We start from the raw sequence: 27,249 nt of genomic DNA, 5'->3' as shown, positions 1-27,249 counted from the left end.
TCAGAAAATATTACAACATTGATATAGTTGAAAAAATTTATTGACTTGTATATAATTACATCGGTTTATTATTTCTTAATTGTATACTATCAATATATTACTTAGGAACTGCTAAAGAAAATTTTAGCACTGCTCAAATTATAATAAAGGAGCTCAAATTCTTGCTGAAATATATGAATACGTTTCTCAGTGAGCGCCAGAGTTTGGTGAAGTTTTACATCATCTGAATGGCCCATGTTCTTTCTTTGTAAAATGATTTTATCTTTTTCAGCCATATATTTCACCTTAACCGCTCGAAACCAATGGAGTGAATTGAATTCATCAATTTGATCAAGAATTTTAAGGATGTAAGCCAGTCCCATAACAAATCCATCATCGGTGAATAAAACAGCATCTTGACGATTCTTCTTTCCGATTCTATCTTTCATGCTCAGCATGTGCTCCACAAAATTTATTGTGAGCGGCGGTACAATCAGATAAAATGTCTTGAGGTGGACATTTTTTGCAGCCCGGAGAAAAGGAGCCAGTGTGTCAACAAGAAGTTTAAAATACTCCGTTCCTTCACTCCATTGTTGCCACAAATGCTCAATATTCGATTGAAGGTTTGTAGCTGAAGAGCAGGTCGCTGCTGAAAGACCTTCACTACGAACTAATTCACCTAATGTGAGACTTCCACGTTCTTCAGCCCCAGGTAGAAAAGCGCTAGACATAGAACAAGTGTGAATACATCCTGATCTCATCATTCTAACATACCCCATGGCATTGCCAATATGACTCACGAGCAGTCGGAAGGTATCCAAATAACTATCGCCACATTCTGTGACACCCAATTTCCGGATACCCTTATTAAAAGCGTCTGCTCTTTCGTAAATATACATCTGTCCAAGTTGTTCCCAATTATCTCTGAACCACTTTTGGTCTTTCACCAAACGGCTCTTGATACGTTCATCATAGAGAAATTGTGACATAAGGTAAATCTTTTTCTTAAGAAATTGATACGTGAAATTTACTGTGGTATTTACAACCCCAATACCATGAGTTCTCAATGAATTAGCAATGTGACGAATATTTATGGTGTTTAAGTGTTTATTGGCACTAGTGCGCTCTATGAACACTTGATTATTTAAATTATATACATACTGGCTCACAAAAACATGAATATTCCGCATGATATCTAACACATCGCAACCTTGCTCGAGAATTTGTGTTGGCAAGTGATCATATACGGTTACTAAGCTCATCTTCAATTGTGCTAGTCGTCTCATTTCTCCATATGTTCTCCAATCATGCAGAGATATTGTTGTTAAATTGTAAAACATATAACTTAGATAAGCTTCGACATACCGCTTAAAGCTCACGTAACGATCAGCAAGTTTAAATGCCCCGATTCCAAGCCATGCATTGCAACTTACTAGGCTTGATGGTTTCGCAAAAGGATTTATGACCTCCACTTGAAGATTAGAATGAAAATCTAGTCTTAAACTTGTTTCAATCTGGCCACACAATTGACCAATAACATTTCCATAAAGGGTTTTTAGAACACTTTCAAAAAATTGTTCTTGGCAAATAAATTCCAATCTTTGACATTTTCCAATTCCATGAAAGCATTTATCAATACCATCTAATGTAGCCAAAATTCGTTGATGATCTGTTCTTTGTTCGAAGTACTGCTTTATGTAGTTACAAAAAAGTGATTGATGCCAGAAAAGAAAAGATGTCTCACAGAGACGATCGACAATTTCCTGTAAATAATAAAAAATGTCAATAAATTCTTCATATATTATTTTGTTTATCATTTAAGAGGAATATATTGATCGTTACTGAGAAAAATGATTTATGTTATAGTCCGTAAGAAAAAATACATATATGTATTAGTAAGTGTGCCAAACTCCGGCCAGCTTGCAATTTCGGCCACCTTTTTTGTTACTCGAATTTCCATGAACTTTTATATATTACGTACTCTAGAGATTATACAATGCAAAAGAATAACAAAAAATGTAGCTTCGACAAACGAGATCACGTAAAAAAAGATATTGAAAGAATTCCTGAAGGGCAAAGAACTATGAGAATGAAGGTGGCCGAAATAGGGCACCAAAGCTAAGTCTATATTTTAATAATTTTAAAATGTATTAAGAATGATTTTAGAGTAAATAAAGACGGTAAACTCTTTACAAGGTTCCAAGCAACACTCTTTCAGAAGAAAGCATAAAAAAAATTAATTTGTATTTAAAATATTACATTTCAAACTTGAGACTTTGGCGCTTCCATGCAACTATGCCGAAATTTGGCACACTTACCCTATGCATAGTTTTTAAATTGGAAGCACAATGAAAACATAGGACTCTCAAAGCAAATCATCGCGAAAAAAAATTTGCAGATACCAGTGACACACTATGATCAAATACATTTTAATTTTATACCAGATAATTCTTTCGAACCGCAACATAGGGTAAGTGTGCCAAATTCCGGCCAGCTTGCAATTTCGGCCACCTTTTTTGTTCTTTGAATTTACATGAACTTTTAGATTTTACGTACTCTAGAGATTATACAACGCAAAAAAAACAAAAAAATGTAGCTTTGACAAACGAGATGACGTGAAAAAGATATTGGAAGAATTCCCGAAGGGCAAGGAACTATGAGAATGAAGGTAGCCGAAATAGAGCACCAAAGCTATGTCTATATTTTTATTCATTTTAAAATGTATTAAGAATGATTTTAGAGTAAATAAAGACGGTAAACTCTTTACAAGGTTCCAAGCAACACTCTTTCAGGAGAAAGCATAAAAAAAATTAATTTGTATTTAAAATATTACATTTCAAATTTGAGACTTTAACGCTTGCATGCAACTATGCCGAAATTTGGCACACTTACCCTATGCATAGTTTTTAAATTGGAATCACAATGAAAACATAGGGCTCTAAAAGCAGATCATCGCGAAAAAGGGGTGGCAAAGCGTCCGAGGCTTTGCGAGCTGCTCGAACTCCCGAGAAAGAGCTCTCCCTTATATACCTTTTCGCAAGCTTTCTGATGTATAGAAAATTATTGTCGAATTAAATTTGTCTATAAATCACCACAAAACCATCTTGAAGTTGAAAATTGTTCAAGAAGAGGGTCTCAAAAAATCATTAATCTTTTAATTAATTAATTGAACAAATCGGGTGAAAATTAAGTTTTAACCTTGAATAATTCAAGATGGCGATTTTTCCGGTGATAGGTGTCTAAGGACGAAATGTTCAGCTGGACTACCTCCATAACATATCCAAAAGTGAAAAAAATCGTCAGGGCCAATTTTTTTTTAAATTAGAAAAACCTCATTTTTTGCCTATTTTTGGGGGATAGGGAGCGCATGAAGGGGGAGGGGGTAAAACCAAAGAGATTACTTTCAAGATAATGTCATTTGAGGTGGGGTCACCGACGACCGGAAGTTGATATCTCTTACCGTTTAAATTTTATATGGGTCAAAAGACTGAAAATTGCGAAAAACAGTATTTTTTAAAATATGACTATTACCGTTACTTTCCCGATCCATCACCGGTTGTGACCGATGCAGTCGGGTTCAGAATTAAAAGATCTTTCAAAAATGTCCAAATTTGTCCAAATCCGTTGAAAATTAGGCCCTCCAGGCTGGTTGACCTTTGACCTTGAATAATTCAAGATGGCGATTTTTCCGGTGATAGGTGTCTAAGAACGAAATGTTCAGCTGGACTACCTCCATAACATATCCAAAAATGAAGGAAATCGTCAGGGCCAATTTTTTTTAAAATTAGAAAAACCTCATTTTTTGCCTATTTTTGGGGGATAGGGAGCGTATGAAGGGGGAGGGGGTAAAAACAAAAAAATTACGTTCAAGATAATGTCATTAGAGGAGGGGTCACCGAAGACCGGAAGTTGATATCTCTTACCGTTGATTTTTTAAATGGGTCAAAAGACTGAAAATTGCGAAAAACTGTTTTTTTTTAAATAGGACTATTACCGTTACTTTCCCGATCCATCACCGGTTGTGACCAATGCAGTCGGGTTCAGAATTAAAAGATCTTTCAAAAATGTCCAAATTTGTCCAAATCCGTTGAAAATTAGGCCCTCCAGGCTTGGTGACCTTTGACCTTGAATAATTCAAGATGGCGATTTTTCCGGTGATAGGTGTCTAAGGACGAAATGTTCAGCTGGACTACCTCCATAACATATCCAAAAACGAAGGAAATCGTCAGGGCCAATTATTTTTAAAATTAGAAAAACAATTTTTTTGCCTATTTTTGGGGGATAGGGAGCGCATGAAGGGGTGGGGGGTAATTTGGGTAAGTTAGTTCAATAGAATGTATTGACATTGTGGGGGGTCACCGAAGACCGGAAGTCAATATCTCTTACCGTTTAGCAGCTAGAATTTTGCAAAGTTGAAAAAAAAAGTCGATTGTGAAAACTGCTCTCTCTTGGAGTTCGAGCAGTTAAAAAATTTGCAGATACCAGTGATACACTATGATCAAATACGTTTTAATTTTATACCAGATAGTTCTTTCGAACCGCAATATATGCACTAAGCCAAGCAAACTAATTACACGATTTTTTTTTTATAAAAATTTATCTTAGCTCAGAGGAGTTAATGGATATCGTACGAAAAAAAACCAGTGATAAGCCCAGATAAGCTTATGGTAGCTGAGATTCTTTACAGGCGACCTCGAAATGCGTGCAACTCGGAGTGCTAGCAACTAGGAATGTGTGAAAATTCTATTATGGAGCTCAGAGGCAAATTTTATGAATTTCGGTGGCCGAGAACCGTTTGTTACCATAAATTTATCTGGGCTTATATCACTGGTCATTTTCTATTTTAAAGGGACAGATAATCCTAACCGGCTTATGTAGGTGAGATTCTTAATGTCAGCTAACTCGAAATGTACGCAAATTCGATTTAGAGCTGAAGTTGGGGGACACCATTCAGTTATCATGAATCAAATTCGTGAAATTATACAAATTTTGTATTTAAATCAAAATATCAAAGATTTGGATGGAGTGACAGAAAAGTGATATATGGGTGAAATGTAGACCAGAATGTTCTCTATAATTTTGCTGTAGAACTTGATCTCATCGATTAATAAGAAGCTGAGATAATCGAGGTTGTTTGTTTCTGAACTCGTTTTCTCGACCAGAGCGCCCCAAGTGTTCATTTGATGAACTTCAACTATATTAAAGAATTGTTGTATTTTGTGAGACTTTTCATTTCAAACCCTATTTTAAGTGTCTTGGTCGAGTAGAAGCACTCAAATTGGCATCTTTGTTGTTTTCTAAGCGTTATTATAGGAAAAGTCAATTTTTTCACACTTAAACGGCAAAATCGGACAGATCGCATTATCTGATGGAAAAATGATGTATGGACGAAATATAACACAAATGTCTTTTACAATTATATCGAAGCAATCATCAAAATCGGTTCAGCGACAGTCGAGATAATTGAGGTTATGTGATATTAAAATTGGTTTTTCGACTGTGGCGCCTCTGGTGTTTAAGCCCTTTCGTTTAAGCCCTCATTCATCAAAATCGGTTAAATAGAACCAGAGATATGCTTTTTAGAATTTCGTGAAATTTGACCCCTCATATCTCCGGTTCTATTATAACCACAGCGCACTTACGCCATCTTGGAAACGTCCCAGGCTAGACTACAACACTATAAAATTTGATTAACTTGCACAATGCCGTTTTTGAGAAAAATGAGTTTGAATTTTGATGAATTTTGACGCTATCGCAGCACCACCTGTGGTGACTTTTTGAACTTCCATCTGAAAGTGCTCATCGAGACGAAACCAAAAAGGTAAAATTTAGGTCGCTATGTTAGTTAGAACCGGAGATAGAGGCCGGTCAATGTTCGATCTTTGACCACTTATAGCTCGGGTCAGGGGTTTTAGATCGACTTAAGGTTTTTTTTGTTTGATAGGTATAATCAACGGCTACAACATACTAAAATTTCAGCCCGATGCACAATGGAATTTTTGAGTTTTTTAACTTATAAGATTTAAAAATTTTCTTTTTAATAATAGCGCCCCTAGCGGTGGTTTTATGAACTTGTGACGTAAGAAGGGGAAGTGGCATTTCACGAGAGCTTTCCAAAAAGCCCTTATTTTTTAAATTCTGACAATTAGAACCGGAGTTATGACCATTTTAAGAAATTTTTTTTGGACCCTTATAGCTCGGGTCAGGAGGGTCAGGGGACTTTAAGTTTGGTATTGATGGAAAGCCCTAAGGCCCAGCTATAACATACTAAAATTTGAGCCCGCTTGATGCCATAGGGGCGGAGCTATTGAGAAAACAAAAAAAGGGGGGTCTTCAAAATGGCGGAAGGAGGGGTGGGGGGTCAATGCACCAAGTTGCAATTTTCACCCGATATATAACGATATATCGAGGCAGACCTAGGACAAGGTGGCTGAATCAAATTCAGAATCTTGCCTTGGAACGCCTCGGGATCGAACTCGAACATCTTCCTGAAGTGGCGGAGGACCGACAGGCGTGGGCTGCTAGATTGGATGTCATGGGCCCGCGACCCCAATAGGGATAAGCGGTTGAAAATGAATGAATGAATGAATGAATATATAACCTTTGCCGAAAACCACAAGTCGATATCTCTTTTAGTTTAGGAGCTATTAAGCTCCAAAGAGCGGCCGGCCGGCCGGCCGGGAACGTAAAATAGCCACATATATATTCGTGATCAGGAAGTGGCGAAACACATTTTGGCCAAGTTTGAGGTCGATCGGACGACATGAAATTTTGTTAGGATTATAGTAGGTGAGATTGTTAAGAATCCTCACCTAATAGTAAAAGAACTCGACATGCTTAATTATTAATTTTCGTATAAGGTATTTTTAACCTGAAATCTGTTTCTGTGGGTAGTATCTTATTGATCTTGATTAAAAAAAAAAAAAAAACAATATTCATAATAAAAATAAATCCAATAAAAATTACCTGCAGATCCAAGATTATTGACAATCTTCCAAGGATTTTAAACAATTTTTGTATATATTCCTGACAATTTAATGCATTGCACTCGAAGACACTCAGGGTGATCTTGGCAATTGTAATTCGATTTTTTGTTGCTGGTCCATAAAGACACCGTTCGGTGATCTGCAGAGCTGCTAGAGAATCTAAGATCCTTTCATTATAATTTTCACATGAAAGACTTTTTCTCGCCTCGTTTATCAGATAGATTCCTTGATAGTTATAGTGTTGAATTATGCTGTTTATATTTTCGACAATAAATCCTCGGCAATGCTGGAACATTTCATGAATGGTAATGAGAAATTCCAGTAGCTTGCAAATATTCATGAGAGTTAACTTTTGCATTGGCTGTTGAACAATAACGTGTAGATTAGTCACACACTTTATTGTGTGATTTATTTGCCCTGCCAATCTTGCACCCGATGCAAAGAGATTTGCCCTCGTACGTATTTGTTCAATTTTTACCTCATTTTTGAACAACTTGAATTCTGTTGTCATTTGCAAAATCCAAGAAAGCGTACGAAAAGTGAAGGTGTTTACATCTTTGGAAAGATTTGAAGTTTTAGTCATAAGAAAAACCTGTCTGATTTTACTTGCATCATTAACAAATTTCTCATGACCCTTGAGGAGAGTCGCAGCATGTTGTCCTATGAAGACTTCCGGACACCATACAATATTGCTGATAAGAGTTATTCCGCAGAATTTATTGCTTAATTCAATAAGACTTTTAAATATTTTATGATCTAGATTTCCAAAGAAAGCATGATAAAAGATACACATGGCATTTATTCGGACAATCTCTTTGCACTCACTGAGTTCTGATAAATCTTGGGGGTATTTCATTACATCAGACATAGTCCTTTTTATATGGGACTGAATGTGGGTGGCAAAATGACCAAGAGCTTTCGGTGAAACGTCCTTTTTAACTCTAACACATCTCTGTAGGGAAATTTCCACAAGCTTTCCTTGAAAAAGTTCATCCATTTCAGCAATCATCTGTTGCAATCCACTTAAATCTAGCACAGAGAATTCGATAAATTGATCTCCATTTACACACATGGTTGTTATTTGCTTCTTAAATGGTCCCCAAAATTGTTTCAGTCGGGATCCATAGAAGATTTCATCAAAAATATAGATGCTCACAATCAAATCACATATTTTCTCGAAAACTGTCTGAAATACAATTTCAATAATTCATAATGTTTAGAGCTAATTAGATAAAGTCTTATCTAATTATTTATTACATTTTATTATTATAAATTATATTATATTAAATTATTAAATTAAATTATATTATTATAATTATTTGCATTTTGGAATCAATAAAATTTAAAATTTTAATTTCAGACAATATGTCTTAAGAGGTCAAAGATTTTGGTGGGTCTATGCTAGTGGCTCTCTAATGATTTTATATACATGAAATGAGAGAAAAAAATAAACGAGCGAGTTTGCAAAAAACAGTTATATCACTAGCAGAAATAACAATTTCTATCCTTGAGAAAGATTTTTTCACTGAGAAAAAAATGAGGGTGCGATTAACTTTTTTTCCTCATAACTTTAACACTTTTTAGGTGTAAAAATATATCAACATTTTTTAATGTTAATTTTACACCTTTTTAAGTGTAAAATTCACATGTAAAAAGGTAACTTTAACCCCTAATACACCTAAAAAGCATAATATTTACACTGATTTCGGATCAATACTGCAGGGTAAAATTAACATTTCCGGAATGATAATTTAACTTTTTTGGATTTCTCTTAGTGTTAGCTCGAATTATATAACCCTCTAACGGGTAAGACCGCCTCCAGACGATCTTCACAAAAATCACATTTACAGCGACAATAAAGGTTTCATTTATTTAAAAGTGCTATAGTGTTCTCGGTAAGTCTTATAAACATCTCTTGAAAGTTTGAACTCATTTTGACTCTTCGTTTTGTTGCAATTCCCAGTTTTGTGTGACAGGTCAGAAAAAAAGCAACAAAAAATATTAGTGCAAAAAAACTCATTTCCAATTTCCATAAAAATACCGATTTAAAGTTATCTGACTAAAATAAATTTATTTTTTACTGAAAGATATGCCACTCTACTTTGTATATTTTATTTAAACAAATTTGAAAAAACTAAAAATGTGAATTTTAGAAGCAAAAAGAGTTTCAAAAAATTTTTATATTTTCTCACCTAGCGCCTAAAAAACTAAGAGATAATGAAGAATAGTTTGAAGGAAAATCGATTTATTTTTTAATTTCCTTAATACGTAAAGAACATTATCTAAAAATCTCAACTGAATTGGAGTTAAACTCTCTATTTCTCTCTCGTCTATATCGACGGCTCCATTCCATACTATGTTAAGTCGAATTTTAAAGCTTCAAAATTAGTTAGTTTTTCTGAGTAAAAACAAGTGAAAACAAGATCTATCATTCATTTTTGTGCAAAAAAATAACTTTGAAGCTTTAAAATAGCGCAAAACATGTCATCTTGATTAAACTGTTAAAAGAAGCCTTTTTTGCAATAAATTTTTAGTTTTTATGCGACGATGACCCGAGGTCACTAACGAATGCCATTTTGAGACAAAAGCATCAGAACATAACCACACTAAACAGAAACCAACGTTTTACAATCAAATTTCGGTGGAAAAGTTCTTTTTTTCACTGAAAAGCAACACTGTTACACTGAGAGAAATCCGAAAAAGTTAAAATAACATTCCGGAAATGTTAATTTTACCCTGCAGTATTGATCCGAAAACGGTGTAAATATTACCATTTTTAGGTGTATTATGGGTTAAAGTTTCCCTCCTTCATGTTGATTTTACCCTTAAAAGGTGTAAAATTAACATTAAAAAATGTTGATATATTTTTACACCCAAAAAGTGTTAAAGTAATGACGAAAAAAAGTTAACCGCAGCCTCTTTTTTTCTCAGTGTACAGGCAAAAAGCTCTTTTGGCCTCTAACAACTGAAGGTTTTTGACCCTTGGTGGTGGATATATTGACAAATTTGAAAATTATCTGATATAACCTAGTCATTTTTCTTAGTTTCTAGGATCCACCCCCACCAAGACTAATTTTTCCCTTATTTTTGTTCGGTAAAGATTTTTCCTACGATATTTCGATTAAAAGTTAATGCAAAACTTTAGAAAATGGACCTTAATTTACTAATTGTAGATAAAAATGAAATTAATAAAAGATATTAACCTACATTTGATCAAAAATAAATACCCCAGCGCTCAATTTATTGAGTGGAATTATACTTATTTCCACCCTAAAAAACAAAATTCTATTACACTAACGGCCAAAACATTAAATACACCCTTCGTAAGCTTAAAGGGGCAGATAATCCTAACCGGCTTATGTAGGTGAGATTCTTAACGTGAGCTAACTCGGAGTGCATGCAAATTCGATTTGATGCTGAAGTAGGGAGACGCCATTCAGTTATCTTGAATTAAATTCGTGAAATTATACAAGTTTTGTATTTGAACCAAAATGTCAAGGATTTGGATGAACTGACAGAAAAGTGTTATATGGGTGAAATGTAGACCAGAATGTTCTCTATAATTTTGCCGTAGAACTTGAACTCATCGATTACTCAGAAGCCAAGATAAGCGAGGTTTTTTGTTTCTTAACTCGTTTTTTCATCCAGAGTTCCCCAAGTAGTCATTTGTTGAACTTCAACTATATCAAAGAATTGTTGTATTTTGCGGGACTTTCCATTTAAAACCCTATTTTAAGTGTCTTGGTGGAGTAGAGGCAGTCAAATTGGCATCTGAGTGATTTCAAAGCGTTATTATGGGAAAAATCAATTTTTTCACACTTAAACGGCAAAATCGGAGTGATAGCGTAGTCTGAGCGGAAAATGATGTATGGACGAAATGTAGAGACAAATGTGCTCTACAATTATGTTGAAGTAATCATCAAAATCGGTTCAGCGACAGTCGAGATAATTGAGGTTATGTGATATTGAAATTGGTTTTTCGACTGTGGCGCCCCTGGTGTTGGTCCCACGAAGTTCAAACATTCTAGAAAGTTGTAGCATTTGGTGAGATCTTTCGTTTAAGCCCTCATTCATCAAAATAGGTCACATAGAACCGGAGATATGATTTTTTGAATTTCGTGAACTTTGACCCCTCATATCTCCGGTTCTATTGAAACCACAGCGCACATACGCACCATTTTGGAAACGTCCTAGACTGGACTACAACATACTAAAATTTCATTAACTTGCACAATGCCGTTTTTGAGAAAAGTGACTTTGAATTTCGATGAATTTTGACGCTATCACAGCGCCACCTGTGGTGACTTTTTGAACTTCCATCTGAAAGTGCTCATCGAGACGAAACCAAAAAGGTAAAATTTAGGTCGATATGTTAATTAGAACCGGAGATAGAGGCCGGTCAATGTTCGAACTTTGACCCCTTATAGCTCGGGTCAGGGGTTATGGATCGACTTAAGGTTTTTTTTGTTTGATAGGTATAATCAACGGCTACAACATACTAAATTTTCAGCCCGATGCACAATGGAATTTTTGAGTTATTTAACTTTTAAGATTTAAAAATTTTCTTTTTAAAAAAAGCGCCCCTAGCGGTGGTTTTATGAACTTGCAATGTTAGAAGGAGAAGTGGCATTTCACGAGAGCTTTCCAAAAAGCCCTCACTTTTTAAATTCTGACAATTAGAACCGGAGTTATGGCCATTTTAAGAAATTTTTTTTGGACCCTTATAGCTCGGGTCAGGGGGGGTCGGGGGACCTTAAGTTTGGTATTGATGGAAAGCTCTAAGGCCCAGCTATAACATACTAAAATTTGAGTCCGCTGAATGCCATAGGGGCGGAGCTATTGAGAAAACAAAAAAAGGGGGGTCTTCAAAATGGCGGAAGGAGGGGTGGGGGGTCTATGCACCAAGTTGCAATTTTCACCCGATATATAACCTTTGCCGAAAACCGCAAGTCGATATCTTTTTTTAGTTTAGGAGCTATTAAGCTCCAAAGAGCGGCCGGCCGGCCGGCCGGCCGGGAACGTAACTTAGCCACATATATATTCGGAATCAGGAAGTGGCGAAACACATTTTGGCCAAATTTGAGGTCGATCGGACGACATGAAATTTTGTTAGGATTATAGTAGGTGAGATTGTTAAGAATCTCACCTAATACACGTGATTTGGACCGGGAAAACGCTGTAATATCCAGTTCTATTAACTGAAATAGTTTCATATATAAACTTAAGAACAGTTTTAAATAGGGTAGAGGGTAGAGTAAGCCCTTTTCGCCACCTTAAGGTTTTGTACCCTTGTAATTCTTACAATTTTTGTCGAAATAAAAAGAAATTTTCTGTACAAGTGCTTTGAAGCATTGTCTCTCTAATCAACCAGGAGACTTTCCGGGAATTTTTGGGGATCTAGTTGAAAAAATACATTTCCTGCAACAATGCGTGTTTCAGTACTTTTCGCCACTTTGTAAACACTTTTTCGCCACTGTGTAAGCACTTTTTCGCCACTTGTTTTTAATTGATTTTTAAGAAACAGCAGCTTTCGAAAACCCGCAAAAGTACATTGCACAGTACTTTTCTTATTTCCCCATAGCAAAAGAAAGCGGAATAGGAATAACAAGCGAAAAAATCCTCGGAATTTTCCACTATTTGCCTTAAAAAATTCCATAGGAATTTTCCATAATAGGTTCCAAGGAAAATTTAATGGATTTATGCTGGATTTTTCATATAGAATACATCCATGGAAATGCTCGTGGAATTTATGTGGATTTTTCCACCAAAATAAAATGGAGAAAAAATGAAGCTGTCACATGCACCTCGTGATTTTACTTCCGAATATTAAAGAAATAGCAAATATTACGAGGATTATAATATGTTTTACTAAATCAGCAATAACGAATTAACACATTAAGCAATAAAAAAATATTTTGTAAAAAAAAAAATTTTTTTCGAAAATATTTATTAATTAACATAAAAACAGTATTATTTTAGGTTGGCGACCTATTTAATGTAATCACTTCATTATTATCTACACGAAACGCAGTGTCGCATAATTAATTATATTATAATTGCCACATGAATCACTAGAAATGTTTGCGGAAGGTTTGGAAACAAATTCTAAAAGTTGCCGCAACACCATTTTATTTGTTTGACATTTCAGAAAACTAGTGGAAAAATCCATATAAAACACTATGGAAAGATAGTGGAAATTTCCATATGTTTTTTCCAGCTTATCCCGCGGACGTTTCACGTGTGAGTTTCCATATAAATCTTCCGCGGAATACCGCGGAATTTAACGCTGGAATTCCAGCATGTCGTACTAGTAAATTCCATGGAGTACTATGATTTCCATGGAATTTCCGGCTTTAAATTCCATAGGAAAACTTAGTGGAATTTTAGCGTCAAATTCCAGCGAATTTAGCCATTTGGACGCAAGTTTTCCATTGGAATTTTTGCGGAATTTTGCTATGGGGTTAACACCTATATTGGACAATTATTAGAGTATTTCGAATGATTTTTTGCGCATTTTTTGTTTGCGACAAAAATCAATTGACGTCTGTTTCAACTAAATTCCGCGAGGTGCGCCATTTGTAAAATATGCTTGGAAAAATGAGTGGCGAAAAGTACTTACACAACCGAAAAAAGTAAGCCCTCCCCATAGCAAAATTCCGCAAGAATTCCAATGGAAAACTTGCGTCCAAATGGCTAAATTCGCTGGAATTTGACGCTAAAATTCCACTAAGTTTTCCTATGGAATTTAAAGCCGGAAATTCCATGGAAATCATAGTGCTCCATGGAATTTACTAGTACGACATGCTGGAATTCCAGCGTTAAATTCCGCGGTATTCCGCGGAAGATTTATATGGAAACTTACACGTGAAACGTCCGCGGGAAAAGCTGGAAAAAACATATGGAAATTTCCACTATCTTTCCATAGTGTTTTATATGGATTTTTCCACTAGTTTTCTAAAATGTCAAACAAATAAAATGGTGTTGCGGCAACTTTTAGAATTTGTTTCCAAACCTTCCGCAAACATTTCTAGTGATTCATGTGGCAATTATAATATAATTAATTATGCGACACTGCGTTTCGTGTAGATAATAATGAAGTGATTACATTAAATAGGTCGCCAACCTAAAATAATACTGTTTTTATGCTAAATAATAAATATTTTCGAAAAAATTATTTTTTTTACAAAATATTTTTTTATTGCCTTAAAGTGTTAATTCGTTATTGCTGATTTAGTAAAACATATTATAATCCTCGTAATATTTGCTATTTCTTTAATATTCGGAAGTAAAATCACGAGGTGCATGTGACAGCTTCATTTTTTCTCCATTTTATTTTGGTGGAAAAATCCACATAAATTCCACGAGCATTTCCATGGATGTATTCTATATGAAAAATCCAGCATAAATCCATTAAATTTTCCTTGGAACCTATTATGGAAAATTCCTATGGAATTTTTTAAGGCAAATAGTGGAAAATTCCGAGGATTTTTTCGCTTGTTATTCCTATTCCGCTTTCTTTTGCTATGGGGCTATTTCACCACATCCGTATTTCTTTATTTTTTTGGAAAACATTATTAAATAATTATATTAGAGCGAAGCTTAGTTAATAACAAAGTGACTTTCAATGAAAAAATATCAAATACTGTACTGCAAAAACATAAAATATTGCAAGACAATTTGTCTGAGCGTTGACAAGTTTATAAGAACTCTATATTTTTTTGGTGACTGTTCACCTTGTCGACAATTTCTTCAATTAACTTGCAAATAATCTAGTCGGTGGAGCACCAGTTATGGTTTTCTGATCCGTTGGACTAGTGGTTACGAAGTAATAGTCATTTCGTAGTCCCATGAGCTCATAATTCCCTGAAAAAGTGATTTTATTTGTAGGTGGCGAAAAAGTGCTTACTGGCGAAAAAGTACTGACTCTACCCTAAGATTTGAGAAAATACATGAGCTACAAAATTTATAATTTGAGGATTAGTCAAAAATTAGCTTTTTGGAAAAAAATGCAAAAGTAGCCCCACATTCTAAAACTGATCTAATCTTTTAATAATCATTTAATATAAGATAAATACTATTAGTAAATATTATTAAGAGTCAGAAAAACCCGAAAATAATACCGAGGGAATATTTTTGGTACGGATTGTGGTCGGTTTCCGGTGTGATGTGTTCTGAAAGGGATTTCTTCTTTGAATATTGAAATTTTCAGCCCAAATTCTACTTTTTCATATATTTTTTATTATTTTTCAAATTACTATTTATTATTGTTGCAATTTCATTTCTCTTACTTCATTATTTTATTTAAATAAGCATGAATAAAATCATCAAATTTAGTTTTCCTCGAAGAATCCTGCTTTAACTTTGATAAGCGCCTCACATATTCGAAGCATCCTGTTGATCAATTTCTACAAAATGTCTGAAGGAACTTTGCCCACACATCCTGAAGTGTTTCCACCAAGATTGGAACTGATGTCGCGCCTAATCTCGAACCTTGTGGTCGAGAAAATCCAAGAGAATTGCAATGAGGCTACAATCGGGTGACTGGCGTGGCTAATGCATTCAGTTTATTGGGCATGGGTTTTTTTTTCAAGAGGATAACGATCCCAAGCATTCCTCAAAGCTTTGTAGAGGTTTCCTTCTTGAGAAAGAGAAACGCAGATTCCTAAACTACATGCATTAGCCACCCCAATCACCCAATTGTAACCACATTGAAATTTTCTGGAATTTTCTAGACCAGATGGTTCGAGAGAAGGCGCCGACATCAGTTCCAATCTTGGTGGAAACACTTCAGGATGTGTGGGCAAAGTTCCTTCAGACATTTTGTAGAAATTGATCAACAGGATGCCTCGAATATGTGAGGCGCTTATAATAATAATGTTTTATTCAAACTCTACATATCCCACCCTCCCATGCGTCTGCCGCCGTCTTAGCGTTGTCTTAGCGTTGTTATCAAAGTTAAAGCAGGATTCTTCGAGGAAAACTAAATTTGATGATTTTATTCATTTTTTTTTAATAAAATAATGAAGTAAGAGAAATGAAATTGCAACAATAATAAATAGTAATTTGAAAAATAATAAAAAATATATGAAAAAGTAGAATTTGGGCTGAAAATTTCAATATTCAAAGAAGAAATCCCTTTCAGAACACATCACACCGGAAACCGACCACAATCCGTACCAAAAATATTCCCTCGATATTATTTTCAGTTTTTCTGACTCTTAATAATATTTACTAATAGTATTTAGCTTATATTAAATGATTATTAAAAGATTAGATCAGTTTTAGAATGTGGGGCTACTTTTGCATTTTTTCCAAAAAGCTATTTTTTGACTGATCCTCAAATTATAAATTTTGTAGCTCATGTATTTTCTCAAATCTTATTTAAAACTGTTCTTAAGTTTATATATGAAACTATTTCAGTTAATAGAACTGGATATTACAGCGTTTTCCCGGTCCAAATCACGTGTATTTAAGCTTACGAAGGGTGTATTTAATGTTTTGGCCGTTAGTGTATATAATATTTCTAAAAATACTTAGAATAAAAAATCAAAATGTCGATTTTTTATGTTGGCATGAAAGGATATTATGATTTACGTATGAATTTTTTCGACATTTCTTTTTTTATTGAGTTTCTTTAAGGATTTAGTGGGTGAAATTAATTTCCACCACTGACTGTAAGTATGGAATGGAAGCGTCGATTATACTTGAGGATCCTGATAGTCAAAATCAAGGACCCATCCAGTTACGGTTGAAAAATCTGCTTCACCGAAAATATAAGGTTTTTTAAAGTTTTAAAAAAATATATTTAAGTTTTCTTAGTAGGGGAATATTGTAACAAAATGACAATGTCATAATGACAAATTTTCGTGGCTAATTCGGGAGCGGGCGAATGAAACTAAAGACCAACATAAAGATCTATACACTAAAGACCGGTGAGTATCGAATGACCATAACAAGCAGCTCTATGAACTTCTCAATGATTGATATAAATCACATTTTCGAATAGTTTTGCTGAATTCACCCCATAAAAACACTACTTTTGTCATATGACATTGTAATACTGTTACAGAATTCTCCTACTGGAGTTTTACATTAGATTTGCGAGGGGTTAAAAATTGTAAAGAATAAAATCGAAAAACTCACTTGAAAGTACAAAGCCTTATTTGCATTTCCAATCCATCTAGTTTCATCAGACAAGGTACTAAACTGCCGGATGGTAAGTTCGAGAACATCATTACATCGATGAAAGAATTGTCTTACATAGAACAAAAATTCTAGAACAGTAGAAATTTTCTTAGTGATTAAACTTGCCGATTCCTTAAAATACTCTGCGTGTTCATCATAATAAAGCAGGTTTAACTGTAAACTCTCAGCTTCTGCATTTAGGTAGTCAATTTCATCACAGAGGGATGTGAAAACAATTATATTTTTGTTAAGCATTTTGTTATCTGACTCAACAAGTTGGAAAAGCGAAACTTTTTCACATTTTCCATGGTATCCATGATCAATTGTCGTACGAAATTTCGTAAATGCATGACTCTCATTGTGCATTATATGTTGTTCATTTTCCAGGGTTTTTAGAAGACGATTGTGAGAGTCAAGAAATTTACCAAATTGCCGTAATTGCTGTTCTCCGCAAATATCTGAGAATAAAATAACAAAATTTTCTTAATATTTTCCATTTCCGTTTAATGAATGTTTTATTAAACCTAAAACTTACTTTCTACCACTCTTCCCTTATCTTTTGGCTCTTTTGGTGAATGTAAGTCCATGTGTAAATTCTTCTGTTTATTATTTCTTTAATAGAATATTTTTAAGTTTCCACAACTTATATCGAGTTGATACCCTGTTTCACTTTTAAGAACACTTATATTTACTTGTTATTTATTTTTATTGGACTATCGTTAAAAATTATTGAAGGAAGAAAAACAAAAATTATTTTGACGTTCCAAAATTTACATGGCGCACCAGCGCCTCTGACGGAAACAGCGCAAACTCCGCTAAAATTATAAAAAAAAAGAGGGGGGATATTATACGAGTACAACTCAAAGCGTCAAGTTCGCATCATTTTCAAGAACCTGCTTGAAATCTTTTCACGTAATTTTCGGTAGTTAATTTGCAAGTTAGGTGAATTAATGGTAAGTGTATAATATTGTATAATTGATTTATTTTAAATCAGAATTGATACTATAATGAAAACGAGGCTCAATATTCGCACAGCACTTTACTTCAATTCTTATTGTGTCGCCATGTTGAATTCAGCGCCGATGGTGATAAATTTAAGAAATTTTATACTAAATGGAGGCCCCCTGACAACAAAAATTTGTAAATTATTATGTTTTTATTGTCAAAAGAATTATTCTAATAATTTTGCTATTTAATATCTTCTGATTTCCGTTCTATGGAGACGTATGCTTAATGCGTAGTCCCGGGGCTCCCGGGGCTTTGTTTTTTACTGATATTCCAATATGGCCGTCTATATTTTTTTTATCTTTGATTTATCGTGAGGCCAAAATAATATTTTCTTCGAGAATAACGATTTGAATTTTCTTTCTAAATAAAATTAGTAGGCTGAGTTATTTCTATATTATTCCTTACAGATATAATTTTACTGGGTGAAACAATAATGTCAAATCCAAATATGAATGTTGGTGGCGTTAATATTAAACTCGAAGGAAGTGAATTGCAGTCTTATTTGGAAACCTTTAACAAAGAAATTGGCACAGCAGCAGGCCCTTCGTCTGTTGCTCCGTCAGAACCTGACACAATTACAATCATCCATGACGAAGAGGGTGATTCTGGTGGGGAAGAAATAGAGGATGACGAATCTGGAACATATTTCATAGATTCATCCGGAAACTACTACTATCAGGCCACAAAAGAATCTGAACCAGTTTTGACAACACCACCAGATTTCCTAACTGAAGACGACAACAAGGACAAGTCAAAACTAAAGGAACGACCAGGAAATCAGGATTATGTGACGATTATGCCATCAGATGGGAATTCAGATGAGGTTAGCTATGTACTGATTATGAATGGACAGGATGGAAAGAATCAAGAGAGTGTATCGGCAACTGGTGGAAGTGCCAATGAAGAACATTTCGAAGAGGAAGCTGATTACGAGGGTGAAGAAGATGGCAATGTGTATGACTTTGAGGATGACACAGACAAAATAATAGGATTATCTGATGCAGAAGATGACAAGCAAAAAGTGATGAAGATTATTTCAAAGAGTCAAATGCAGACAGTGTCCCATCTTTGCAATTATTGCAATTACACCAGCACAAAGCGATATCTTTTATCGCGTCATATGAAATCACATTCAGATGAGCGCCCCCACAAATGTTCAGTATGTGAGAGAGGTTTTAAAACCGTGGCATCTTTACATAATCACGTCAATACTCACACTGGAACCAAGCCCCATCACTGCAAGTTTTGCATGAGTTCCTTCACGACGTCCGGAGAACTTGTGCGACATGTACGCTATCGTCATACCCATGAGAAGCCCCATAAGTGCTCAGAATGTGACTATGCGAGTGTAGAATTGAGCAAACTTAAACGTCACATTCGTTGTCACACAGGTGAACGTCCATATCAGTGTCCCCACTGCACTTACGCGTCTCCAGATACATTTAAATTGAAGCGACATTTGCGTATACACACAGGCGAAAAACCATATGAATGTGATGTGTGTAATGCCAAGTTCACGCAGAGTAACTCTCTTAAAGCTCACAAACTTATACATAATGTTGGGGATAAGCCCGTGTTTCAGTGTGAACTATGTCCCACAACCTGTGGCCGCAAAACTGATCTGAGAATTCATATACAGAAGTTACACACATCCGATAAGCCCCTCAAGTGTAAACGTTGTGATGGATTATTCCCAGACAGGTATATGCATATTTACATTCAATTTATGTAATTTCTCGATTTTTTTTGTATAGGGTAAGTGTGCCAAATTCCGGCCAGCTTGCAATTTCGGCCACCTTTTTTGTTCCTCCAATTTCCATGAATTTTTAGTTTTTACATACTCTCGAGATTATACAATGCAAAACAATAACAAAAAATGTAGCTTCGACAAACGAAATGACGGTAAAAAGATATTGGAAGAATTCCCGAAGGGCAAGGAACTATGAGAATTAAGGTGGCCGAAATAGGGCACCAAAGCTATGTCTATATTTTTATTCATTTTAAAATATATTAAGAATGATTTTAGAGTAAATCAAGACAGTAAACTCTTTACGAGGTTCCCAACAACACTCTTTCAGAAGAAAGAATAAAAAAAATCAATTTGTATTTAAAATATTACATTTCAAATTTGAGACTTTGGCGCTTGCATGCAACTATGCCGAAATTTGGCACTCTTACCCTAACTGATATAGGGGAAAGGCTCATAATTTTGTCCTGTTTCTTATTTTGGACACTTTGAGGATAAAATTGGACACTAAAAAAATTGATTAAAATGATGGATTTTTATTCCAATATTTGATGAAAAATGAATTCTATCTAAATATTTGTTCTTTTTGGAAGATTTTGACACTAAATACGTTAAATTTTGAATATGATTTGAGTTGAAATTCCCGTCTGACACAGGGTAAGGGGGACCCAGCGTTTAGTCATTAATTAACACCCAGCTTTAGGCACTATTTTAGCCCTCATAGGCAAGATCCGAGTGGTAGGCATAAATTAAGGACTGAATCTTGCCACGTATATCAATGGCGGTGGAATGAAACTGTCAAATTCACATCCTGATTTCACCTTCAAATTTTATATAAATTATAGAAGCTACAAAGATAGGGATATGTTTTATTTAACCAGGATGAACGATTTAACACTTTAGAAAAACAAAAAACTATTCCGAAAAATATGTCTCCTAAAAAACATCCCCAAAAGGGAATAAAAACACGTATTTCAGGGTTGGAAATTTGTTTATAGTTACCACGACACTTTTCTCTACACGACACGCACTCACGCACATTTATTATTATTAATTAAACACTAAAAACACTGAGAATCTTTATGAGAATTTTAAAAATAAATAAAATGTTTTGGAAAATATTCCATCTTGTCACTGACAACTGAGCAACACGGCCGGCAACATAATTTTCGTAGTTCCGCTCTTCACCACCATGAACGCAAAACAGTGTCCTTCACATATATTTAGTAAGGGGTATTTTGTATGGGAGCTTCTTAAAAGTAAGGTATGAAAGATAGGGGTTAATTGAGGCTATAATCCACGCTTATCTGGTCAGACGGGTTGCTTTGTTGAAAATTCAGTGTGAGCAATTGCTTACGAGAAATATGACAGAACTTCGTGGCTTACTTCAGTCTTATTTAGTTTTGGTGAAGTACTAACAAAGTTTGTTCGCTGTTTTTGAGTGATATTATTGAATATTCATTGAATATTGTGTTGATTCACGTTACTGATGATTTGTACATTTGACCTGAAGTGAGATTTGCCTTGTGAATTAGATTTTTCGTGTGAAAAATGGGCAATTTTCTAAGAGGTTCACCAGTGAGGTGATACTCCTTATTTTGGACAGGTGTTTTTCTCTGGAAATTTCGTGAAGTTTTAGCTTTTGTGATGACTAGGTTGGACAAATGCCTGAAGAAACAAAGGAGCATCATCTCTGCGAACGAGATGTAGCGAGAAATGCATTGAAAGGCTCCCGGAAAGGTCAAGGATTGCGCTAATCCACACGTACTTGGAGTACCGAAGTCAACTCACTTTAACCCATACCTTACCATGGTATTATACATCATACGCAAATTGAGTAATTTTAGATGATTTATTCCTGGGCAACTGATACTCGAATTGCTGTCGGGAATAGATTTTTAGTAACTTTAGTTCTTCAATTACTTGAGAAAAATAGTACGACAGAGATGAAATTACATTTTGTTATTATTTTCTTGCTTCGCAGAAGGTCATGCAAAATTTTTGCCCAAAATGGCGGACGGAAAATTCGACATCCCGTCTAATTTATTAAAATTGGCCTCTTTACTCTTTCCTGATTTGAATTCTGGTTGCCAATTTGTTTTTTTTTGGATAGTTACTCTATCTAAATCAATAGAGTTTATACTGAAGTAAAGAATTTAAATTCAGTGACCGTTAAGACGTGTGTTTGAGGGCGAATCCCCGCGCCCCCATAATAGATATTTTTTTTTCTTTTCAAAAAAAATCATCTATTAATCTATAGGAAACTAAACCCAAAATATGAACATTCTATCTGAAGTATTTCTGGTACATTGACTGAATGGGTTAATAAATGATATGGAAAGTTTCCGGGCTTCTTATGACATTCTACGTTTCCCTTACATGAACAGGAAGAGGACTTGGTAAGATTGGTTCATGAAATGAAGAACAATGGGCATCCTGTTGAGGCGGATTAGATGTCCAAATTTACAGCCAAGTTGTCCAAAATTCGAGTCAAATTCACCTCTATATATCAATTCATTTTTAAACGTATTAAGACTAATTTTGGTAAAATCAAAGACAATAAGCCCTTGCCAAGTTTCTAAACAACCCTTCGGAAAAAGAGAGTTGCAAAAAAATCAATTTAGTATTGAAAATATCGCACTTCAAACTTGGAACATCGATGCTTATAAGCAGACTGTCCAAAATTATGAGCCTTTACCCTAATGAAGATTTTTATAAGAAGAAATACTGATAAAATGTAGAGATAAGCGGTGAAACCATTTCCTATGTTTCCCATATGTTTCTAGCGTGCCGAAAAAACTTTTGAGTTTATTAGCTGTTTTCTGTCATTGCAGAATGAATTATCAAATAATAAAAATACAAAATAAAAGCCCATTTAATGTAGAATAGGCAACGGAAAACCCAAAATTGGCAACCTACGTAGTTTTGGAGATATCTCGTGAAATGTGTACGAAAATAGGAAAAAATTTACACTAAAACTGGTTGCATTTTTTCAGAGCTAATGTCACCCCCCCCCCCCCCTGCGGCGAAATATTATTAATATAGAACATTTGAGACGCTCAGAGCAGAAGTGGTCTCCTTTGTATGCGTTTCCCTATTAAAACAATCCACTTCTGCTCTGAGCGTCTCATTTATGAAATTTAGTGATACAATTTTATGCAGTTTTTAACACCCAGAAATTGTTTTTAATTAAAATGAAATGAATTCTGAATTCTGTATACTTATACAGAAGACGTATTGTACAAGAGGACAGTTTGTCCTAAGTATTTTTAATTGAATTGAATTGAATTAAAATTTCTAACATTTCAAATTAATAATTAAAATAGAAATTTTTAGTCTGTTATAGTTCATAAACGATAACTGAAAATATCGACTAAAATAGCTTAGGAGTAACACGATTGAATATCGGATAAAAATCAGTTATCGATTCATATCTGATTGGAACCGATTCTAAATTGTTAAAAAATCCAAGACCTTTGCAACGTACCTAACTAAACAAAACTCAGTTGAGTCTAGGTCTAGAGGCCTTTGACCTTGAAAAATTAAAAAAAAAAACTATCAGTATTCTGTTATTGAAAAATTTCTATTACGACGTGTTTTCGAGTTAACCAAAAAGCATGTTTATGAAGGGAAGGGGGTAAGGAGTGTATAAATTGGGATTACTTGTAAATCCCGGAAAGAAATTATGTACACGCACAAGTGGGGCATGCAGTATATAACCTTTATTATTTCATATAATTTAGCTCCGATTCTTTACAATCTCAACTTTTTTGGCCACAGCACACGTAAAATCCGACTTCGTCAGATCGGGCCCAAATTTTGTATGTCAGCCGACCTAGAAAGGGTCAAAAATTTAATTTCCAAATCGGCATATCTCCGGTTCTAATTATCAGAATTTAAAAAAAAATCTGTTTTGGAAAGCTCTAGTGAAATACTACAACTTTTTTTTACCGAAGATCCGATTAATCGAAAAATTGATTTTCAAAATTGCGATTTCGAATATTTCCAAAACTAGACGATGCTTTTTATTTAAATTTTAGTATATTGTCAAGGGCCTCTTGATATTTCATTTTTCCATATATTTTTGTATAGAAGCACTGAAGAGTATTGGCAAGTTTTTTTTTCCCAAAGAGAATTGACATCAGTCTGATATATTTCGAAATTGTTCATTAAAATCTATCTAAAAATACACATTTCATAATGCTCGCCGAAATAATACAAGAACTATACGAGGAAATTTGTTTAAGTCGTAGTGCAATATCTGTAAAATTTTTACAAGGAAAAGTGAAAAATATCTTCACTTTTTATTAGGTTTGATGGGCCCTTGATGTTGTAGCTGAGGTCGAGACATTTCCAACGTTGGGTATAGCACTTCTCCCTTGATGGACTACAATTTTGGTGTTCATGAATCGATTTAGATGAAATTTTACTATATTGTATATAAAATCTAGATCTTTCAAATGGTGGATCTGACTTGTCACTACTCCAACCCACTGTACCCTGACCCTTACTGTATCCAATGTATACTAATGTTTATTAACTGATTTCAATGAACATTTTTTTATTTTTTTGGCCTTCACCCTCAAACAATATTTAAAATAAAAAATGAGCAGTTATAAGCCCAAATAAATTTATGGTAGCTGGGATGCTTTACAGGTGACCTCGAAATGCGTGCAACTTGAAATGCGTGAAAATTCGATTGTGAATTGAATTTTGGTGGTAAAGAATCGCGTCGAGCCAATTTTTATCCATTTCGACCGACAAGAAAAGTTTTACTCTATTTTTATGGCTCTGGCACAGCTTTTAGATCAGGAAAATTTCATGAAGTCGAAATTCAAATCCCTTTCTTTATGGCTCCGGCACACCTTTTAGATCGGGAAAATTTCATGAAGTCGAAATTCGAAACCCATTCTTTCTCACATGTTTTGCATATGACTATCTCATTCTTTCGCATACCAAATTCGATTGAGCTAAATTGAATTTGGAGTGATGTTTAAGAGAAGAAGAAGAGTGCGAGAGAATGAGATAGACATATGCAAAACATGTGAGAAAGAAATGGATCCGAAATTCGACTTCATGAAATTTTCTTGATCTAAAAGGTGTGCCGGAGCAATTATCACCTATTTTGCATATGTCTATCTCATTATCTCGTACTCTTCTTCTTCTTTTAAACATCACACCAAATTTAATTTAGCTCAATCGAATTTGATATGCGAAAGAATGAGATAGTCATGTGCAAAACATGTGAGAAAGAAAGGAATGCGAATTTCGACTTCATGAAATTTTCCTGATATAAAAGATGTGCCGGAGCCATTATCCCCAAAATTCAACTCACAATCGAATTTTCACGCATTCCAATTTGCTAGCACCCCGAGTTGCACGCATTTCGAGGTCACCTGTAAAGAATCTCGGCTACCATAAGATTATCTGGGCTTAACACTGGTTTTCGAGTATATTGCCATCTTTGATAAATATAAAATTTCTTTTTCTCTAATATTTAATAGATTATTTTTTTTTGTTTGAAAAAAAAATGTAAGAAATTTTATCATTAAAGTATTTCAAAATTTATCACTAGGTACACTTATAAGATTCATACGAAAACACATGAAGGCGAGAAATGCTACAAATGCGATTTATGTCCATATGCATCAATTTCTGCACGTCATCTCGAGTCTCATATGTTGATCCACACCGATCAGAAGCCTTTCCAATGTGATCAGTGTGAGCAATCCTTTCGTCAAAAGCAGCTGCTCAAACGACATATCAATCTTTACCACAATCCAGATTATGTGCCGCCAGTACCCAAACCAAAAGGCCATCATTGCCCTCACTGCAATCGCAGTTTCCGACACAAGGGCAATCTTATTCGCCACTTGGCTTTGCACGATCCTGAGTCTTCTGTACATGAAGATGCTCAGGCACTAAAGGCCGGCCGCAAGAAGCGTTTGATATACCCGGATGGTGGGTTCAAGAGTGAACAAATGGATACAGATGAAGAGGAAGACCTTGATGAAGATGAGGAAATGCAGGCAGAGGAGATAATTGAGGAGGATGAAACAAATGAGGATCATAAGGGGAATTTGATGGTTCATGAGGAAGATGATAATCAGTATGTAGTTTTGGAAGTTATTCAAATCCCTGAGGAGGATGAAGAAGAGCAAAATTCCAGACTCAACGAGGAATTCCTCTTAACTGATCGTATGTGTATAATTTAATTATTAAAGGTAAACTTTTCATCTAATTCTAATATTTTACTGTTCTTTAGATATCGAAGAACAAGCTCTTGAGGACATAGATGGCAAAAAAATACAATTGAAAACAGAACCAGGAACTAAAGATATGAAGGATTGCTTTGGATTTGATGTAAGTTAAAGATTAAGATGTTTTTTTCTAGTATGTAACACTTTTTTTTTCTTTTTTAATAGGATGAGGAGGATGAAAGTGATGTTAGAGGTGCTAATTCATCACGAAAAGCGAAGAAAATAAATATTACTTTAAAGAATTAAAAAAAAACTACTCTTGGTTAAAAAGAAAAAATGTATTTCATTATTGAATGTTTGCTTTTAACGTATAAATTATTATATAAGTACATTAGGGCTATAGAAACCACAATTATAAAGAACTCAGATTTTTCTTTACAATATTAAAAATTAATAATAATGAGCTATCGTGCGTAGGGTAAGTGAGCCAAATTTCGGCATAGTTGTATGCAAGCGTCAAAGTCTCACGTTTGAAATGTAATATTTTAAATTAAAATTGATTTTTTTTAATTCTTTCTCCTTAAAGAGTGTTGTTGGGAACCTTGTAAAGAGTTTATCGTCTCTATTTACTCTAATATCATTCTTAATACATTTTAAAATGAATAAAAATATAGACATAGCTTTGGTGTCCTATTTCGGCCACCTTCATTCTCATAGTTCCTTGCCTTTCGGGAATTCTTCTAATATCTTTTTCACGTGATCTCGTTTGTCGAAGCTACATTTTTTGTTATTCTTTTGCATTGTATAATCTCTGGAGTACGTAAAATCTAAAAGTCCATGGAAATTCAAAGAACAAAAAAGGTGGCCGAAATTGCAAGCTGGCCGGAATTTGGCACACTTACCCTACACACATTAAAAATAGAAAATAATCTAAAACCACTAGATGTAATATATAAGTTTTTTTTTTAATATTACAAAATACTTAAATGATAATTTGTTGGGACATGTAGATGGATTACATGTAGAACCAGTAGGACACATTTAAAATCATAAGAAAGTTTTTGCATTGTATATATTGCTCTCATTACTAAGTTCGAGCAATAAAATTTAAATAGAAAATATACGAAATAACTGTATAATAATA

The 27,249-nt window shown here is 34.5% G+C and overlaps 2 protein-coding genes across 5 annotated transcripts; one reads left to right on the top strand and one right to left on the bottom strand.

The window, feature by feature from the left end:
* Nucleotides 1–22: 22 nt before the first annotated feature.
* LOC129801771 (WASH complex subunit 4) lies at nt 23–18,223 on the bottom strand. Of its 3 annotated transcripts, none has more exons than XM_055847083.1 (5): nt 18,194–18,223; nt 17,686–17,965; nt 17,109–17,608; nt 6,946–8,151; nt 23–1,742 (listed from the first exon to the last, which is right to left on the bottom strand). In XM_055847083.1, the coding sequence occupies exons 2-5, from the start codon at nt 17,735–17,737 to the stop codon at nt 102–104; spliced, it is 3,399 nt and encodes a 1,132-aa protein (XP_055703058.1). In that variant the 5' UTR covers nt 17,738–17,965; nt 18,194–18,223; the 3' UTR covers nt 23–101. The 3 variants fall into 3 exon arrangements, with proteins under 3 accessions (XP_055703058.1, XP_055703059.1, XP_055703057.1); XM_055847084.1 differs by having other exon boundaries at nt 18,154–18,217; XM_055847082.1 differs by lacking the exon at nt 18,194–18,223 and adding an exon at nt 18,044–18,136.
* LOC129801774 (transcriptional repressor CTCF-like) lies at nt 17,980–27,249 on the top strand. Of its 2 annotated transcripts, none has more exons than XM_055847089.1 (5): nt 17,980–18,103; nt 18,566–19,859; nt 25,481–26,103; nt 26,171–26,268; nt 26,331–27,249. In XM_055847089.1, the coding sequence occupies exons 2-5, from the start codon at nt 18,592–18,594 to the stop codon at nt 26,409–26,411; spliced, it is 2,070 nt and encodes a 689-aa protein (XP_055703064.1). In that variant the 5' UTR covers nt 17,980–18,103; nt 18,566–18,591; the 3' UTR covers nt 26,412–27,249. The 2 variants fall into 2 exon arrangements, with proteins under 2 accessions (XP_055703064.1, XP_055703063.1); XM_055847088.1 differs by lacking the exon at nt 17,980–18,103 and adding an exon at nt 18,200–18,290.

This window comes from Phlebotomus papatasi, chromosome 2 (genome assembly GCF_024763615.1).
Source record: "Phlebotomus papatasi isolate M1 chromosome 2, Ppap_2.1, whole genome shotgun sequence".
Lineage (NCBI taxonomy): Eukaryota > Metazoa > Arthropoda > Insecta > Diptera > Psychodidae > Phlebotomus > Phlebotomus papatasi.
The sequence above is the reverse complement of the archived record's forward strand: the minus strand, read 5'-3'. Positions and strand labels throughout refer to the sequence as shown.

Excerpts from the sequence above, each read along its gene's own strand:
- LOC129801771 (XM_055847083.1), bottom strand. The coding sequence starts at position 17,737 with ATGGACTTACATTCACCAAAAGAGCCAAAAGATAAGGGAAGAGTGGTA. Across the intron at positions 17,609-17,685 it reads TAAGGGAAGAGTGGTAGAAA|ATATTTGCGGAGAACAGCAA; the intron begins GTAAGTTTTAGG and ends TTTTATTCTCAG. Across the intron at positions 8,152-17,108 it reads ATAAGGCTTTGTACTTTCAA|ACAGTTTTCGAGAAAATATG; the intron begins GTGAGTTTTTCG and ends ATTGTATTTCAG.
- LOC129801774 (XM_055847088.1), top strand. The coding sequence starts at position 18,215 with ATGTTGAATTCAGCGCCGATGGTGATAAATTTAAGAAATTTTATACTA. Across the intron at positions 18,291-18,565 it reads CCCCCTGACAACAAAAATTT|ATATAATTTTACTGGGTGAA; the intron begins GTAAATTATTAT and ends TATTCCTTACAG. Across the intron at positions 26,104-26,170 it reads GGAATTCCTCTTAACTGATC|ATATCGAAGAACAAGCTCTT; the intron begins GTATGTGTATAA and ends ACTGTTCTTTAG.